General features: G+C 38.2%; 1 protein-coding gene across 10 annotated transcripts in view; it reads left to right on the top strand.

Annotated features, from left to right (window-relative positions):
* The window catches only part of Mllt10 (MLLT10 histone lysine methyltransferase DOT1L cofactor), a 147921-nt gene that overhangs the window by 28035 nt on the left and 100497 nt on the right, over nucleotides 1-19389 (top strand). For 8 of the 10 annotated variants that reach the window (XM_057787267.1, XM_057787270.1, XM_057787269.1 and 5 more), the window contains 2 exons: nucleotides 5598-5652; nucleotides 14845-14954. In XM_057787267.1, the coding sequence (XP_057643250.1) occupies nucleotides 5598-5652; nucleotides 14845-14954 (165 nt within the window). The remainder of the gene's footprint in view (nucleotides 1-5597; nucleotides 5653-14844; nucleotides 14955-19389) is intronic. The other 2 variants (XM_057787273.1, XM_057787274.1) reach the window with 1 other exon arrangement.

Here is a 19389-nt window from a genome sequence, read left to right as displayed (position 1 = left end):
CACATGCCATAGTGTGCTTGTGGAGGTCAGGGTACAACTTGTGGGAGTCAGTTTTCTTTTTTTTTTTTTTTTTTTTTGGTTTTTCGAGACAGGGTTTCTCTGTGGTTTTGGAGCCTGTCCTGGAACTAGCTCTTGTAGACCAGGCTGGTCTCGAACTCACAGAGATCCGCCTACCTCTGCCTCCCAAGTGCTGGGATTAAAGGCGTGTGCCACCACCGCCCGGCTAGGGAGTCAGTTTTCTTAATAGTGTGGGTCCCATGGTTTGGTTGATCCAGGTTATCAGGTTTGGTGACAGGTAATAGGTTTTCTGTAACCTGATACTAGGTTTCTCCAGCCACGGTAAGCCAGATAAAGCTGAACTGAAAAAGTAGGTTCTCCATTCCCAGAGATCTAGATTAGAGAGGCTGTATGCCCAAACTAAAGCAGGGAGATTATATAGCTTTGTAGGTGAGGGTTGTTGATGTGTCTTCCACAAGGTGGGTTTGTGCCCAAGTATGAGCAAAAGCTGGAATATTTACGAGGGGGCTTGGGTTGCTGGTGGCCACAGGGGAAGGAGTTGCAACAGTTGCCAAGAATTCAGAACTGGGCTTTATTGCACCTTTTCTTTTTTGGAGATTCTTGGAGTGGGAGAGAGACAGAAATGGGGCTTTCTAGATCATGCAGGGGTGAGCTAGAGGTTCCAACTGAACAAGAAGTACCTTTACTGCTGAGCTGTCTTGTGGGCCCAGTTGGTTTAATATTATTGTTGTCATTGTTGTTTGTATTTGTTTGTTTGTTTGTTTGTTTTTGGTTTTTCGAGATGATTTCTCTGTATATCTCTGGTTGTCTTGGAACTTGCTCTGTAGACCAGGCTGGCCTCAAACTCAGATTGAACTGCCTCTGCCTCTGAGTGCTGGAATTATAAAGGCATGCACCACTATCGCCTGGCTGTTTGTATGTTTGTAATTGTGTGTTGCACACATGTTTTGGTGCTCCCATAACAAGCATGTGGAAATCAGAGGACAAGTTTGTGGAGTTCTGGTTTTTCATGTTTACATGGTTTCTGGAGATAGAACTCAGCTCATCGGGCTTCCTAAGGCATCTTCTTGCTAGCCTCCCCCTCATTTTTACAAAGTATGTTTTTTGATGATGAATTCTTCTTGCTATTTTAATGTTAGTTGTTTCTGACACAAACTGTCTGACAGAAAGTCAGGTGATTGTGGCGTATGCTTTTAATTCCAGCACTCGGGAGGCCGAGGCAGGTGGATCTCAGTGAGTTCCTGGCCAGTCTGCTCTACAAAGTGAGTTCCAGGACAGCAAGTGCTGTTACACAGAGAAATCCTACTTGAAAGATGAAAGAAAAGAAAAAAAAAATCTGACAGAAGGGGAAGGGTCAGGATTGTTGGCTAACATACACACACACACACACACACACACACACACACACACACACATATTCCATTTTATCCAGGCCTCCGGTAGCCCAGTAGTGTGGCTCCCTTGAGAATCCTTACCTGATAGATACTCCCATAAATGTGCTGAGTCTCCTGGGTGATTGGCCATTATATTTCTTCCCATATCAATTGGATATATAAATATATAATTCTGTGTTGACAGTGAAAAACTTACATTTTTCTTTTCTTTCAAACTCTGTCACATTTATATTTTAGGTCTTTCTCTCCCTTCTGTTTTACTGTTGAGACAGACTTTTGTTTTGGTAGCCCTTGCTGGCATAGAGTGTGCTTTGTAGAGTAGGCTGGCCTTGAATTTGTGACCATTTGTCCGTTTGTCTCTGCCTTTTCAGCCTGGCACCTGAGCCTCCTTTTTTGTTCCTTAGTTCTCTGAGCATCCATAACCCTTCCCTTGCCCCACCCCTCCTCAACACACACACACATGGTTTCACTGTTTAGCCTTGGCTGTCCTGGAACTTGCTTTGTAAACCAGGCTGAACTTGAACTCACTGAGAACCTCTTGCCTCGGCCTCCCGAGTGCTGGGATTAAAGGTGTGCGCCATCACTGCCTGGCCACTTCGGTGTTTTGTTTTTTTTTTTTGTCACGTTGTAGTTCTTGTCTTCCTCCTTTTGTTTTTCTGCAGTGCTGGTTTTTACAGTGCTGAACAATGAAACCCAGAGTTTTACATGCACTAGGCAGGTTTTCTACAACTAAATTACATACCTAGCTTTGTTTTAAGTTTTGAGACAGGATCTCTGTAGCAGAGGCTGGCCTTTAAATCCCTACAGTTGTGGCTGGCTTGAACTTGGCTCATTCCTCCTGACTCTTGTGTCCTCTGTGCTGCCAGGCCAGGCTTTATTGATGGTTTTTTCTTTCTCTGAGCCTTGTGAAAGGTAGGTATTCTTTCTACCATTAAGGTACACCTCTAGCCCCATTCAGTTATTTATAGCTTCTTTTCCTTTATTGATAGTTTCCATTTCATTTATTACAGATAGATACATTTTCATTCTATTTCATATGTATCTTATTTATTTAATTTAGAGTCTCATTATATATCCTCATGTGGCCTGGAACTCAACATGGAGAGCAGGTTGGCCTAAGATGCACAGAGATTTTGAGATCTGCCTGCTTTATATATATTTTAAAACTCTTCTGCTATCTCTAAAGTCTGGGTAATCTTGGAGTTGACATTTGTTGACTTCCTTTTGTTTTGATAATGGTTAACCTTCTCTCTGGTTCTTTACAGGTCAAGTAATATAGGTCATCTCACAAACATATTTTGTTGAAAAGTCCATGCTCTGTTGTATTCCTTTGAAGGGACTGATAGTTTTAGTTCAGTAGAATCTTTATCTAGTTGTTACCTAGCACCTCATCAAGCATGCCTACAATTCTAGCACTAGAAAGTAGAGACAGAAGGATCAGAATTTCAAGATATTCCACATAGGAATTTGTACAAGACTCTGTCTTAAAAAAATAAAATTGATCTTTTTGTGTGTATGTATGTGTGTTTGTGTGTAGAAGTTCAGGAATATACATACCATGATGCATATATAGAAGTTGAGGACAACCTTGAATGTGGTGTGAGTCCTCACTATTCATCTTGTTGTTTGTTGCAGGGTCTCTTGTTTCAAACTGTACACCAGACTTGCTAGCCAATAAACTGCTTTCCCTCTCCCATCTAGCTATAGAGCACTGGAGGTTACCCATACTCTTTACTTGGTTGAGCTGTGCATAGGTTTTGGGGATCTGAGCTTATATTACTTGTTGGCAAGCACTTTACTCGTTGAGCTGTTCTCAACAGCCCTGAAATTGAAAATTTTAAAATTAGAGGTAGTTGATTGTTTGAATTCAAGCCACCTTGTATTATTTCAAAAATCTATTTAAATCTCGTTTTTATGTCTGTCTCTTCTTCTTTCCTTAGCTGGACTAATGGCTTGCCCTGTGTATGTGTGGTGTAAGGTCAACAAAAGATTTGGGTTGGTTTTATAACTGTAAAAGTAGGTTCTTTCTCTTCATTTTGCCCTGTTTGGGATTCAGATCTACTTTCTGGACACCAAAGTTGCTCTGAACCTTCTGTTGTGGTTCTTAGGTATTATAACTACAGGAGCCTGAAGGGTTGATTATGTCTTGTCTTCAGGGTGAACACAATGATGTGTTCTCCATTTTTTCCAAGTTTTCACTTAGTATGGATTCTAGATGCTTTCTTTTCTGCTATGCATTTCATTCAGGTAGCAGTTACTTGTGTTCTCCAGAACTTACAGTTGTCATCTTTATTATGGATTTGTCCTCTCACAAGCTTACCACTTTCAGAAGTTTAAATTTATTTGTTGTAGGTATTTAAAATGTATGATATAGTTCAGTTGATTGTAATTACTTTCCTTTATTTTTTCTTGATAATTTTTGAGATAGGCCTTTATGTATCCCAGGCCAGCCTCAGATTTACTATGTAGCTGATGATAATCTGAATTTCTCTTGCCTCCTTAAGTGCTGGTGTTACAGTTGAGGCCTACCACACTTGGCCCAGTACAGTCTGTCACCTTTAAAAAAACTATGTTGTCAGCCTAGATAGGGTCTCACTAGGTAGTTAGTACTAGCTTGCCTTGAACTCAAGAAAGCAGTCAAGCATTCGTGGTTCACGCCTTTAATCCTAGCACTCAGGAGGCAGAGGCAGGAGATCGAGGCCTGTTGGGCCTACAGAGCGAGTTCAAACCCACCATCTCGCCAAACTAAAAAAAAAAAAAAAAAAAAAAAAAAAACCAAACAAAAAAGAAGTCAGTTTGCCTCTGCCTCCCAAGTGTGCATCACTATGCTAGGCAAACTGGGTCCTTTTTTTAAAATGTATTTTAAGATTTATTTTTATTTATTGTGTATCTGTGTGTATACCATTTGTGTGTGAGTGTGCATGTTTGTACATGAAGAGGCCAGTAGAGAATGTCAGATCCCCTGGAATGGAAGAAACCTTTGTGAGTCACCTGATGTGGGTGCCAGACCTAGCTTGGATTCTCTGGAAGAGCAGCCAGTGCTCTGCACTGCTGAGCCATCTCTCCAGAGTCCTCAAGCTGGTTCTTCCCTGTATTAGAAACCAAAGTGACCTAGGTAAATGTCACAGCCTTGTTTCTTTTCGTTTTTGTTTTTAAATGTTTTCTCACTGTAGCCTTGAACATTGTAGTCGTGCTTCAGCCTGCTGAGTACTGCGATAACTGGTTTGTCCTACCATACCCAGTTTTTTTTTTTTCCTTTTTTTCCTCCAAGGAGGTCTTGTTTTCTGGGGTGGTCTCAAACTCCTAGACTTACCTTCATGCTACAACATCCCAAGTATCCTGGTACTCTCAATATATGCTACCACATCTGCCTTTGTTTTTATTAATATAAAATTCAGGGTTCTGCTTGCTTGTTTTGAGAAACTATCTCATTATATAGTCTATGCTGTTCTGGAACTCTTTCTAGCCCAGGATGGCTTCAATTCATGGCAGTACTGTTGTCTAGATTTCCCATTTGTTGGGATGACAGGCATGTAAAACTGAAAAACGGGGGTGGGCAGATTTTCCCTCTTTTGGGTTTTTTTTAAGACAGGACTTCTCTGTGCAGTGGTTCTGGTTGTCCTAGAACTCACTTGAGATCCTCCTGCCTCTGCTTCCCGGTTGCTGGGATTAAAATCATGTGCTATCACTGCCCAGTTATGGGGCCAGAGTTTCAAAGTATACTTTTAAAGAAGTTGTTAATCTTGTATTATAAGGAAAATCATAATTATTTTGGGGGATGGAGAGATGGCTTGGCAGTCCCTAAAAGCATTTGCTCCTTTTGTAGAGTACCTGGATTAAGTTTCCAGTAACCACATGATAGATTACAATCTTCCATAGTTTTAATATCAAGGAATCTGGTACCCTCTTCTGGCCTCCGTGGATACCTGCATACAGGCAACATGCATGCTTGCATACATATTTGTAGAGCACACAAACGTAACATAAAAAATGAATCTTTAGAAAACAAGGTATTTTCAGCAAATAGTTATTTTGTGAGAAGTGTTCTGGAATTTTCTTGGTGGCAATGAATAGAGATGCTACTCTATTTGTTAGTTTTGAAGTTATAGGAAAGATGGTTTTGGTGATCTGAAAAAAAGCTTCATTGCCTTTTCCTTTTTTTTATTTTGAATTTTCTTTAAATAGAGATGTGAGCTGTGTCCCCATAAAGATGGAGCTTTAAAAAGAACAGATAATGGGGGTAAGTACAGTCTTTCAAAAAATATTGAAAATTGATATGGTATAGTACTTAAAAATTTGGTAATTCATACTATTTTATCAAACTAAATATTGTTACTAAAATATTAATGATGGTGTAATTAATTAATTGGAGACAAGGTCTCACTATGTATTCTAGGTTAACCTGACTTCCCTATCTTCTTGCTTCATTGTTCCATGTTCTGGGATTGTAAATGGGCACAGTTATGTGTAGTTGAACTCATTTTCTCTATTCATACAGTTTGCTTTCATTATGTATTGGCTGTTTTATGTAGAATCATCTACATTCTTCTACTTGAAATCTTGATTTATTTTATCTTTTGAGACAGGGTCTTACTATATTCTCTGCTGTCCTGGAACTCTCTATGTAGACCAGGCTGGCTCTGAACTCAAAGAAATCTGCCTGTCTTTCCCTCCCGAGTGTTGAGATTGAAGGTGTATGCCACCACACATGGTTTGGTCTTTGTTGTTGCTTTTAAGATGGCCTCACCACTACGTCTCACCTAGGTTCTGGGGTTACAGGACCAGCCATTCTCAGCGAGTATTGTTAATAATGTGTTATTCCTAAGTGCTGGGTACCAGCTACATCAGGCAAGGAGTTCTTTCATGAGGATTCTGAGCATTTTCTCTTCTGAAGATTCAGAATCTGAAGTACTGTTAAAATCTAACATCTTTTGAACATTGGTTTCAGATTTTGAATTTTTGGATTAGTAATATTTAGCTGGTAAAAAATCAATGCAAATATTCAGAAAGCTAAATCTCCCTTATCTTCCAGTTCCAAGCATTTTGGATGACAATTACCCTGTATTTATTTTGCATCTTTACTTTGAGTTATCTTTCCCTGAGAAATTTGTCTGGTTTTTCTTTTCCCTGTCTTCTTTTTCTTGTCCTCTCTTGTTCTTTATTTCCTTGTGTATAGTTTAGGACTTGGCGCTTTCTTTGTAGCTCAGCCTGGCCTAGATGTGTGGCAGTTCCCCTACCTCTGCCTCATGAGTTCTAGGATTATAGGAATGTTCTACATGCCTGGATTAAAGTACTTCTTCCTTTATATATCAGTACCATTCTTAACTATGTAGATGTGTGCTTGTTAAACTATGAAAATTAAGTGACTGATACATAAGCATAAAGAAAGATAGGTTTTCTTTTTTTTCTGTTGAGATGGTCATATACTTGTTCTCCTTTCTTTTGATAGGAATTACACTGGTTTGATTTTGAAAGTAAAATCAGCCTATTTTCTTAAAGTAAATAATATGAGATTTATTTGGTTAATATTTTGTTAAAGATAATGGTTTTTGGGGAGTAAAAAAATTAAAAATGTTAGCGTCTTTTCATAAGTGGGTTAAGCAGGGATTTCTTATTTTACAGGTTTTGGCAGTAATGTTATAATGGTTTTATAACACAATGGGAATACTCTCTGGAGGTATTTCAGTAAATTTGGAATTTTATAATCTGGAAATTTTTGGTAGAAATAGCTGAGAAATATATCCCGAGTTTTCTCAAGGTTATAAATTTGCGTCATTGCTTTTAGTGATTAAAGAATTTAAAATGTTCTATTTTGTTGGTTGGTTTTGTTTGTAAATTTTGGCAATTTATTTCTTTAGTTTTAAAACTTTATTGACAAAAGTTGATTTTTTTAACTTTTTAGATATGGTCATATACTGCTTAAGTTCTGAGAAATGTGTCATAGGTGCTTTCTTATTTAGTGAACATCAGAGTGTATTTACATAAACCTAGACATATAACTTACTTACTATGCATCTAAGTTACATGATACAGCTTTTTGCCTCAAGGTTACAAACACACATATTTCTATAATGCTGAATAACACAGGCATAACATAGTGGTAACTTATCAATCCAAATACTGAAAGGGTATAATAAATGCCTGCCTGATATAGGGTACCGTGTAGGCATGAGTTTGTGAAGTTTGTGAGAATTGAAGCTTTCCAATGGCAGGAGAATATGATGATGTAAGACAGGAAGGTATTCTTTCTTGGTTTTTGAGATGGGATGTTTTTTGTTTCTTAATGTTGTCCTGGCTACCCTAGAACTTACTCTGTAGACCAGCTATCTTTGACCTTCTCTGCCTCCTGAGCTCTGGGAGCTGGGATTATCATTCACTACCATTGCCCCCCCCCCCTTTTTTTTTTGTTTTATAGCTTGTCTTGGAACTTACTCTGTAGACCAGGTTGACCTGGAACTCACAGAGATCCACCTGCTTCTGCCTCTGAGTGCTGGGATTAAAATCCTACACCACCATATCCAGCTACTGTAGCATTTTTACATTATAATTTTTCATTGTTTTCATTTGTTGACTCTTTTGTAATAACATAATCTTAAAATGTCATAGAACTATCTAAAATATTTCCTATAAATGACATTGTTATGTTCATCAAAAAATAATTGTTTATTCAAAAAAAAAAAGGATTTTACTATGTATCTTTTAGTTGACCTTGAACTCTGTATATATGCCAGGCCTGCCTCAAACTCGGAGAGTTCTTCTTGCCTCTTCCTTCTAAGTGCTGGGATTGAAGATGTGTGCTATCATGAATCCATCCTATATGATCTTCTTTTAAAAATTTTTTAAGTTTTGTTAGAAAATTAGGCAGAAACAGCTCTCATTATTGGCCTTGTTCTGCATAAGATCAGCATATCAGAACCACTGTTTCCCATCTTAACCTATCATCTCCTTGAAAAGTCTTCAGGGAAGTCTTATTCATGGGCTGAGTATGTAGCATGGTGATAAAGTGTGTGCTAGCATGTGCGAGGAACTGAGTTTAATCTCCAGTACTGCAAAAAAACCAAAAACCGTTGTCACCAAAAAGCATGCAGAGCTATTAGAATTTACAGTAGCAGTACATTTTAGAATATTCCCTTAAGGACCTGACTTTATAGTTGGCATATTTTGCTTTTAAAATCAGATAGAAGACATAAGAATTAAAATACTTAAAGCAGAGCATACACATTAGCCAGTAGCATAATTGCTTATTACCACTATTTAATATTGTATGTGCACGTAGTTGTATGTATGTGGGTGGCGTATCGAATGCTAGTGTAGTAAGTTTATTCAGCCTAACATCACTGTAAACATTTTTTTTTTTTTTTTTTTTGGTTTTTCGAGACAGGGTTTCTCTGTGGTTTTGGAGCCTGTCCTGGAACTAGCTCTTGTAGACCAAGCTGGTCTCGAACTCACAGAGATCCGCCTGCCTCTGCCTCCCAAGCACTGTAAACATGTTAATAATGCAGTACACGGGGATGTGTAATAGATGTGTAATTTTAGAAGGCACTGGAAAAATTTGCCTTCTTAGTAATCTTTTGGGAACCTGGTTGTATATATGGAGTGTCTGTCATTGATCAAAATGTTGTTAGAGTATGCCTGACTGTACTCTGAGATGAAAATAGTTAGTCTTAAACTTCTGAACATTGTCATTTGTCAGCACAGTTCTGTAGAGTTCTCGCTGTTTACTTGTCACATTGGTTTTGGCTTACTGGAAGAATATGGTACCACATGTTACTAGCCTAGAAGAATTGCCATATTCAAACTTGAAGTTGTCTCTACTGAATGTTTTTTGATTTTTGTTTCATTGTAGAGTTCAAAACTTACAATCCAAGCCATTACAAATTGTAGGCTGTGTATTTTTGGCTTAGCATCTTGTTTTGTGTTGAATAGCTTCTCAGTGCTTTAAAACGATGGTAGCTTTTCCGTGGCATGTAGCGTTGATCATTATATGTCTCCTTCTGCACTCGCTGAAGGGTTTTGAGACTCTTGAATTATATATTCATTTGTTTTTTATTTTTATTTTTTAATTTTTATTTTTATTCTTTTTTAATTATATATTCATTTGTTTTATGAAATTGTAGAAATTTGGAACCATTATTTCCCTACACAGTCCCATCCATCGTTCTTTCTCCTCTACTCATGAAAATTCTTTTATTAATACATGCACACAGTATTGTGTCTTAAAGGTATTTTACCCACACTTTTGTTTTTTTTCTCCTCTCCTCCAGTGTTCATCAAATGATATTATCAGTTGATTTGTCTTTAATATTACTTTTCCCCCTGTTGACATTGCTTGTTCATTTCCCGGCCACCCAGACCCAAAATAATCACACAGTAACTGTATTAATTGAAACACTGTTTGGCCTATTAGCTTATGCATATTCCTGACTAACTCGTATCTTAAATTACCTATTTCTGTTAATCTGTGTATTGCCGTGTGGTTGTGACCTACGTCAGGCGTCTATCTCCTGTGATGGCTACATGGCTCTCCCTGACTCTGCCTACTCTCTCTCTACATCTTTGTTCGGATTTCCTGCCTGGCTTTACTCTGTTTAGTCATTGACTGAAAGCAGCTTCTTTATTAACCAGTGGCAATAATACATATTCACAGCATGCAGAGGGGAACCCACATTATCCCCTTCTATTTGCTTGTGTTTGCTGTTGGCATTGTTGTAATATTTTTATTTTCATTTTTATAAAACTTCAAGATTTTTGTTTGGTTCATTTTATTTATTTTTATATTTTTGGATTTTCGAGACAGGGTTTCTCCGTAGCTTTTAGTTCCAGTCCTGGAACTAGCTCTTGTAGACCAGGCTGGCCTCGAACTCACAGAGATCTGCCTGCCTCTGCCTCCCGAGTGCTGGGATTAAAGGCGTGCGTTACCACCTCCCGGCTTGGTTCTTTTTAATAACTTTCTTTAGTATATAAATATTGAGCATGTGTAAGATAGAAACTCTTCTGTGAATAAGCCATACTTAAAATATTGTGGGTTTTTTGTGCATGCACACAACTGTGTGTACATGTGTACCTGTGAAGCCTAAAGGTTCTATAACTCATTGATTGGCTAGAGCAACTCTCTCTCCTGTCTGCTTTCCAGCAGAATACCTGGCATTTTATGTGGGTTCTGGGGATCTGAATTCAAGGTCTTACGTTTACACAGCAAGCACTTTACCTGCTGAACTATCTCCACAGCCCCTTCCCCCCTCTGCCTCCCCATATTTTCCTTACTAACTCTGTAGCTTACTTTAGAATGTATGTATTTATTGTATTGGGTTGTATAACTCAGTTGTAGGGTGCTTGCTTAGCATGCTTTGGGGTATATCCTCTAAAGCATTGCAAAACCAAGCCAGGTGGTGACATCACACGCACACACACGCACACGCACACACACCCCTTTAATCCGAGCACTCAGGAGACAGAGGCAAGAGGGTCTCTGAGTTCGAGGCCAGCCTGGTCTACAGAGGGGGCTCTAGGACAGCCAGGGCTAGGTAAGATTTGAAATCCTGTCTTGAAAAACAAACAAAAGAGAGAGAGAGACATTGCAAAACCACAAACTAGATATAATTGAATGTTATAATGGGTTAACTTTGGAGTAATGGTCCACCTTTCCTTTAGGGATTTAGTTTTTATTGCTTACAGTGTTCTAAAACTTTTATTTTTAGAGACTTGTAGATTATTTTTGTTATATAATTGCTGGAGACTCTTCAGTTAATGTTTTGATGATGATTTCCTTGAACATCTAGTACAGATTAGTGAGAAAAAGAAGGAAAACTGAAAAAGAAGCACTGTGCTGCATTCTTTCTGTGATGTTTCATTCTGTTTACCACTCTGCCTTATCCCCTTACTTCCTGTTTTTACCATACATAGATTCTAACTAGAGGTAAAAATTGAGGGCTATCTCAGTTCTTTTTAGATCAGTCCAAAAGTCCTTACATTATGATTTATAACAGCAAAATTACAGTTACGAAGTAGCAATGAAAATAATTTTATGGTTGGGGGTTACCACGACATGAGGATCTGTATTAAAGGGTCTCAGGGCTAGGAAGGTTGAGAGCTACTGCTTTAGAAGGTGAATTCAGCTCTCAGCAGCTCTTTCTCTAGTTTTTCCTCCTGGACTGTTGGATACTCAGTGTGTGCTTCAACTGTAATCTTTTCTTCCAGGCATCAGTGGGTTGTTGCCTTTCGTTGAAAGGGCTACTTTCTCTTCTGAATGAACTCAGAGAGCAGGACAGGCAGGACTCAGTCCCTGGTTCGCTTTCAGACACTCTGGAGCAGTGACAGACACAATTCTTTGTACATAAAACTTTACGCTGGCCGGGCGGTGGCGCACGCCTTTAATCCCAGCACTCGGGAGGCAGAGGCAGGCGGATCTCTGTGAGTTCGAGACCAGCCTGGTCTACAAGAGCTAGTTCCAGGACAGGCTCCAAAACCACAGAGAAACCCTGTCTCGAAAAACCAAAAAAAAAAAAAAAAAAAAAAAAACACTTTACGCTGGTTCTTTTGCCTTTTGAGGCCAGAGTCTACCCTGGAAACTCTAGCTGTGTATTTAAGACCCCTGAACCTGCCGGGTGATGGTAGCGCACACCTTTAATCCCAGCACTCGGGAGGCAGAGGCAGGCGGATCTCTGTGAGTTCGAGACCAGCCTGGTCTACAGAGCTAGTTCCAGGACAGGCTCCAAAGCTACAGAGAAACCCTGTCTCAAAAAACCAAAAAAAAAAAAAAAAGACCCCTGAACCTAAAGCATTCGTATGCTAAGGGAACGAAAGATGTCAAAGAGCTATTGCCTTTTCCTTAGTTGAGTAGGTACTTGGTTGCCACAAACCTTTCACTGTTTTCTAGAGTTGTGTAAGAGAGTTGAACAATTCCTATTTGTCATTGTTTCTAGTACGGAACCTACCCTTGTATCTGTCTCTTCTACCATATTTTCTTGGTATAAATTATATATTTTGCATTCTATGTGTATATGTACATACACAACTATTTATATATGTACAGTCTTGTGGCCTAGGCTACTGTTCTTTCTACTTTAACCCTTTATTGCTGGGATTATCACTGTGAATGTCCCATCATGCTTTACCCCTTTAACTGTTTGTAAACTTTGTTCTGAAATACGGTTAAGGTTTTGGGAAACAAATCTTAGATTTGTTAGATTAGTTTTTATCAGTGTTGATCTAGGGGATTTATTCCATACCATTTAGGCAATAATTCATTAGTTACACTTCCTTCATTTTTGTAGGCTTGTTCACACCTCCATCTTTCATATTTGGGCCACTTCACCTGGCAGTGTTGTTGTTTTTAAAGATTTATTTATTTTTATGCGCCTGTGTGTTTTGCTTCAAGTATGAATGTGAACCGTGTGCATGCTTGGTGCCTTCAGAGCCAGAAGAAGGTATCTAATCCCAGGAGTTAACAGTTGTGACCTGTCATGTGAGTTCTAGGAATTGAACCAGGGTCCTCTCTAAGATCAGCAAACACTCTTAACCACTTGAACCATGGCTCCAGCCTTTGTGCCCTCTCCTCCCCTCCCTTCCCCTCCCCTCCCTTCCCCTCCTTCCCTGTTTTTTTCTTTTTTGTTTGTTTGTTTGTTTTGGGGTCAGTCTCATTGTATAGCCCTGGCTGACCTTAACTCGGAGATCTGCCTGCCTTTGCCTTCCATCTGCTAGGATTAAAGATGTACACCACCACACCACGCCTGCTTCTTCTCATCTCTTTTCTCCCTCCCCCCTGCCCCCCTCCGCCCTCCGCAAGACAGGGTTTCTCTGTGTAACAGTCTTAGCTGTCCTGGAACTTGCTTTATAGACTAGTCTGGTCTTGAACTCACATAGATCCCCCTTGCCTCTGCTTCCTAAATGCTGGTATTAAAGGTGTACACCACTACAGCCTGGCATACTTTCTTTTTTTAATATAAGCCCTTATATTTATAGATAGTATCTACACATCTCTTCCTCCCCTACCACCAATTCAAGCTTCCTTTTGGAATAATTTTTCCTTTTTGAGGGAAATGATGATGCTTCCTTTGGTGTTTGATAGTACTTTTGGCTTTGTTTGGTGATTTTTTTTTTTTTTTTGGCACCTTTTTCATGAGCAACCTTGTAATCTTTATATATGTTTGACCATAATAAACATACTAATTTTCTGATAACTCCAAATTGTAGATTTGATTTTGTTTCCACTGGATTTGTGCTATCTTACTTTAATGTGTTCAGTGCTTTTTATTCTAGAAGTTCTTCTTAACAAATTACAGTCATTATTTGTGACTTGGTTATGAAATGTTAGCCTTTTCCTTCAGAGAAGATGTATATTTATTTGTTTGATGCCGATGGTGCTTGTTTAGGATTGCTTTGTTCGAAGTTTAGAGTTTAAGATGACTAAAGCCTAGGTGTGATCTTTCCGTGGTCTGTAGTTATCTGATTTTTAATCCTAGCTTCTAGTCTTCCAGTATTACTACTTTTCTTTGTCTGTGACCTCACCTTCCTGGAATTTCACCTTTTTTTTTTTTTTCAGTTTTATAGTAATTCTTAACCATAATATTGTCTCTTTAGCCTCAGCTAAATTAAAAGAGACTTTAATATCAACTGGTAACATATCAGATAAAGATTTAAAATAGAAAAATTACACCCATCCTATGAACATTCAAAATATTGACAAAATACAAAGACTAATACTGATAGATTTAAGGTTATTACAATTAATAGTATTAAAATCCTTCCTCTTCTTTATTTCCTTGATGAGAATGGAACCAACCCTTACCCTTGTGCAGACTAAGGCAAGTTCTCTGCCTTTGAACTATCCAACCTTTCAAGACTTGAAGCTTTAAGCTATTTAAAACTATAAATTATTAATTGCAGAAATGAGAATGGAACCTAGAGCTTACAGATGAATCAGGGGCACTACTAACTGTTGAGTTACACAGCCTTCGCGTTATTTATGCGTTTGCTTTTGGCTTTTTAAAATAGTCTTAACTTGGCAGTAGTCTGATCTTTAACTCACTGTGTAGATTGACTGACCTGGAAGTGGAGAAACACCTTTTGATGTAGTCTCAAAGTGTTCAGAGTGCTGGGAATCATCATACCTGTTTTCTTCAAATGAAAGTGGGTTTCAGAAAGTAGTGTTAATCTGAATTTAGTCTGCCCTTAAGTATCAATGTCAGCACCTGAATACATAAGTGCTCCTTTTGTTTATGTTCAGTGCATAACAGATGTAGCCATGATTAGGAACCTTTCATCGCAGTGAGCGGGGACAATTATTACATAAATAATGCAGCAGCTAGATTTTTTATTACGGTTTTGTTATGAATTTGCTTAAATAGTCATTTTAAGAGATCTTTTAAGACAGATAGTAATTTTATTTTTGATAAAAGTTGAAGAATGACACTATGTCTGTATTTATTTTTAGGTTGGGCTCATGTGGTCTGTGCCCTCTATATCCCAGAGGTACAGTTTGCCAATGTCTCTACAATGGAGCCAATCGTTTTACAGTCTGTCCCACATGACCGTTATAATAAGGTACAGTGATTCATCTCAATGTTGTTTGCACTTTTGGTTTTGAAACTAGGAGATAGAAAAGAGGTGGGTTTTAGTTTTTATTTTTAATTTTTTGTTTGTTGTGTTTTTTTTCCCCCTTAAAAAACTAAAGACCTCCCTTTAGCTTCATAGAGATTTGGAGAAAAATAGTTACCATCTTAGGCTACAGTAGTAAAATAAGCTCACAAGAGTGTAAAAGTCATAAACCTGTGTCATGTCATCTTTTATTCTAATCTAGGCGTTTATTAATGTTTTCAGGACATTTTGGTCACTTAGTACACATTTGTCCTTGAAAATTTACCAACCTCTTGCCTTATCAAATGTTAAGGTTTGAATTAGTCATTAGTTTTCTGTCATTAATCCCAAGTATTTGGGACATTGAGGCAGGAGGATGAGTTGAGCCCAGGAGTTTAGGGTCTAGGGTAATATTTGAGACCTTAACCATTTGCTTTATCTCGTCCTAATTTAGTGCATCCCCCACCCCCGCCACACTCACACTCAGACTCATTCACACACACTGTTTGATGCTGCTGCCACACTCTCAAGGCTTTTCTGCTGTCCACTGCCAGTAGACAGTGTTACTGGGTGTGTAAAAGAAGGTACATGTTGCTTCTGTGGAACAATGTCATTATAGTCAATTGTAAGATTTCAGATACTTTAATAATCTTCAGATTAAGTAATTGGTATTTATTTACAACATTTGGAAAAAATAAATCTTCTTATTCAAGCCTTTTGTTGACTTTTTTGTGCATCTCACAAGTGCTTATAAAATATTTAGATCATATTACTTACTATTTCCTCCACTTTTGAAATTTAATAATCCTGAGTATATTTTTACATCAATAAATGATATTGTATCAGTAAATGTCATAATTTTTCTGGCTCTTTTGTCTGTAGTACAGAATATTGCTAGATTTAGTCAGCTGTGGAGCAGCTCCTCATAGAAGGGCCTCCTGTGGTGTCTGGGTTCATATCATACTGTTGGGGGATCCATGTGAAAGGGTCTGAGTGTTCTGGAAGTTTCATTATTGTGTGGCATTTTTCTCTGCAATGCATTTTCCAGTTCTTAAATAATTACCATGTTGAGTGAGTCTATGTTGACATTAAAGTGCTGTTATATTTAAGTTCTTTTTTCAGAGGTTTTTCGGGTTGATTAATTGACCTTGTTTTATTACAACATTTTTTTCTTCACGGTGCTTTGTGTTTTTTTCTGGAGGTTTGTTTTGCTTGTTTTGTTTGGTGGAGACAGGCTCTCTTGTATCCCAGTAGGCTTCAGACTTGCTAAGTAAGGTAGGTGTGTGTGTGTGTGTGTGTGTGAGAGAGAGAGAGAGAGAGAGAGAGAGAGACAGACAGACAGACAGACAGACAGACAGACAGACAGACACAGAGAGACAGAGACCTTGAATTTGTCATCTTCCTGTTTCTACTTCCAGAGGGTTGGATTACAGGTGTGTGGTATATGTAAATGTGCTGTGTGTGTGTGTGTGTGTGTGTGCGTGCGTGCGTGTGTGCAGGTGTGTGTCAGGGAGTCAGAAGAAGGCATTGATTGTTCTCATGTTTTCCACATTGTTGACTGAGACAGACTCTCTCACTGAACTTGAAGCTTGAAGTGTTTTCTTTTTTCTCCCCTCTTTTGGCTAGGCTGGTAGCAGTAAGCCCCAACAATCCTCTCTCTTTCCTCTGTAGTGCTGGGGTTAAAAGGTGTGTGTGGTACCTCACCTTGCTTGTTACATTTATGCTAGGATCTGAATTCAGATCTTAATGGGTTACATTGCAGGCACTCCTAACACTGACATGCCTCTCAAGCCTGTATTGCTTAGTACCTTTAAAATTAATGTAAAAACCTGTTTTCCTTACAAATTTTGAAATAAAGGTTTATACATAAGCTATGGGAATAGTATAGTGTTCCTCCTCTGTTATTCCAAACTATATATTCCTATAAGGATGGATGTACTTGGGCTAGAAAAGCTCAGGGGTAGAGCATCTCCTACTATATGCCAGGTCCTGAGTTCAATGTCTAGCACTACAAAATAGAAAATGAAGGATGGTACTCATACATCTGTAACATAACTGTCAAAATCAGGATTCATTCATGTTTTCTCATTTTTCCCATAAATTGATGCAAAAATAACAGAAGTTTGTTTTATCTTTTAATCTCAATAGTAACTTAATCTTTCCTTGACTTTTGTCAGTTTGATACTTTAGAATATTGTAGTTTTTATTTTGTAGCATATCATTCTATCTGGACTTGTCCAGTTTGGTGGTTGCATTTTTGAAAAGAATGCCACTCAAATGATTTTATGCTTTTATTGCGTCTGATTCCACTGATTCCAGTTTTTTTCATACCTTATAATCTTACTTTCATCATTAGTTAAGGTGATGCCTGTTAAGTTTCTCTACTAGTAGGTTGATTTTATTCCCTTTAGAATCATTAGTCACTTTGTGGGAAATTAATTTTTATGTAAACATCTTTTGTATGCCTTCTGCCTTTTACTCATTTTGGCATCCATAACTATTTCTTTTTTGTTTTAATTTAAGATTATTATGTATACAGTGTTATGCCTGTATGTATGCCTGTAAGCCAAAAGAAGGCACCAGATCTCATTACAGATGGTTTTGAAACACCACATGGTTGCTGGGAATTGAGCTCAGGACCTTTGGAAGAGAGTAGCCAGTGCTTGTAACCTCTAAGCTATCTATCTCTCCAGGCCCCCACAACTACTTCTTAACTTACTATTATGATTCATGGCTAATTCTGTATTTATTTATTTATTTTTTTAGTTTGCATTCTGTTATAACAAAAAGTGCAGTTATAGTATGGACTTAAATGTGGTGCTGTCATATTTTGTTTTCAGAGAGTCAATGAATATTTGGTTAGTCTCATTTGAAATGTAGCTAAGTGTGAGTTCAAACCTCATTAAAAGATAGTTATTTGATTAGTTACTATTATTTATGTGTATGTGCCTGCTTGTATGTACACCATATATGTGCTGGTGCTCATGGAGGCCAGAACAGTGTGTTGGATGTTCTGGTTAGCTGGTTGATGTGGCCACTGGGAACTGAACCTGGGTCCTTTGCAAGAATAGCGAGTGTTCTTAACTAAGCTCCGTAACCTTGAACGTCTGATCCTTCTGCATCTTTCCCGAATGTTGGAATAACAGGACGTATTACCATGCCTTGTTTGTTTGACTCCGGTGAATCAGACTCAGGTTCTTGTTACATTCCGTAACCTTGAACGTCTGATCCTTCTGCATCTTTCCCGAATGTTGGAATAACAGGACGTATTACCATGCCTTGTTTGTTTGACTCCGGTGAATCAGACTCAGGTTCTTGTTACATTAAGCAAGCACTTTGCCACCCAAACCATAGTCCTGTATGTTTCTGAAATAGCTCCTGCTCTGTTACCTTCATTTATTTTGATGTTCATGCTATGTTGCAGCTTGACTGATGGTATCTCTTTAATCTGCCTCCTTAGTCTCTTGACTCATTTCTTTCGTTTTCTGAGCATTTTCTTTTCACCACAGCATTGTATTGTGGTTCATCTCGATTCATGGGTAGTCTAGTACTACTAGAATTAATTTACTCTAAGGAGCTAGATTTTCTTTTACATGAGAATGATAGTTAGAGACCAATGTATACATTAAACATACTTACTATTCTTAGGGCATTTTTGGTCTTAGGTTCTTTCAGTTGTTATAGTTAGAAAATAGAGACATGCTTATTAGCACTTAAATGCAAATTTGTATGTATTAATATCTACATCATATATGTTAAAAACTGTGAGTCCATAGTGGTTGAATTCTGATGCAATATTTGGATATACCTTTGAACATATTGATATGTTCTGTATCAGTGTCTATATATATTGGTAGTTCATAAACTCAATGACTTTGCCAAATGTAATCTAGCTAGGCTCATTATCATTATTTCTTGTTTCAATCTAAAGATAAATGACTTCCTTAATCTTTAGTAATTTGTTTATTTGATTCTTTTTCCCTATATGAACAGATCCTTATTGCATCATAGCCTCATTCAGGCCCATTTCTTCCTGCCCTGCATGGCAGTTTTTTTCTTCCTCTTCAGGGTTTGGCAGCTTCACTCTACTGCTGCCTACTTCCCCTCTGTGGTTGATTTTCCCTTGTTCTGATGTCTCACTCACTCCTAGCCTGCTTCTTTCAGGGGAACAAACGCTAGTGAGATTGTGACACTGGACTGTCCCTGACTTTCTAGTGTGGAGATTTCCCTTTTTCCACCTCATGGTTTTAAGGATAAAGTATTTGAAGAGAAAGGGAGAGGGGTGAAAGGAAGAGCTAATCAATTAGATTTCAATCTTGAATCCATCTCAATTAGTTTCACAACCTGAAAAATATGTGTCCTTTCTCTCTGACCTGGGTAGTCACAGTAATCCTCCTGCCTC

The sequence above is a fragment of the Chionomys nivalis genome, chromosome 13 (assembly GCF_950005125.1).
Source record: "Chionomys nivalis chromosome 13, mChiNiv1.1, whole genome shotgun sequence".
Classification (NCBI taxonomy): domain Eukaryota; kingdom Metazoa; phylum Chordata; class Mammalia; order Rodentia; family Cricetidae; genus Chionomys; species Chionomys nivalis.
This window is presented reverse-complemented; position numbering and strand designations above follow the sequence as displayed.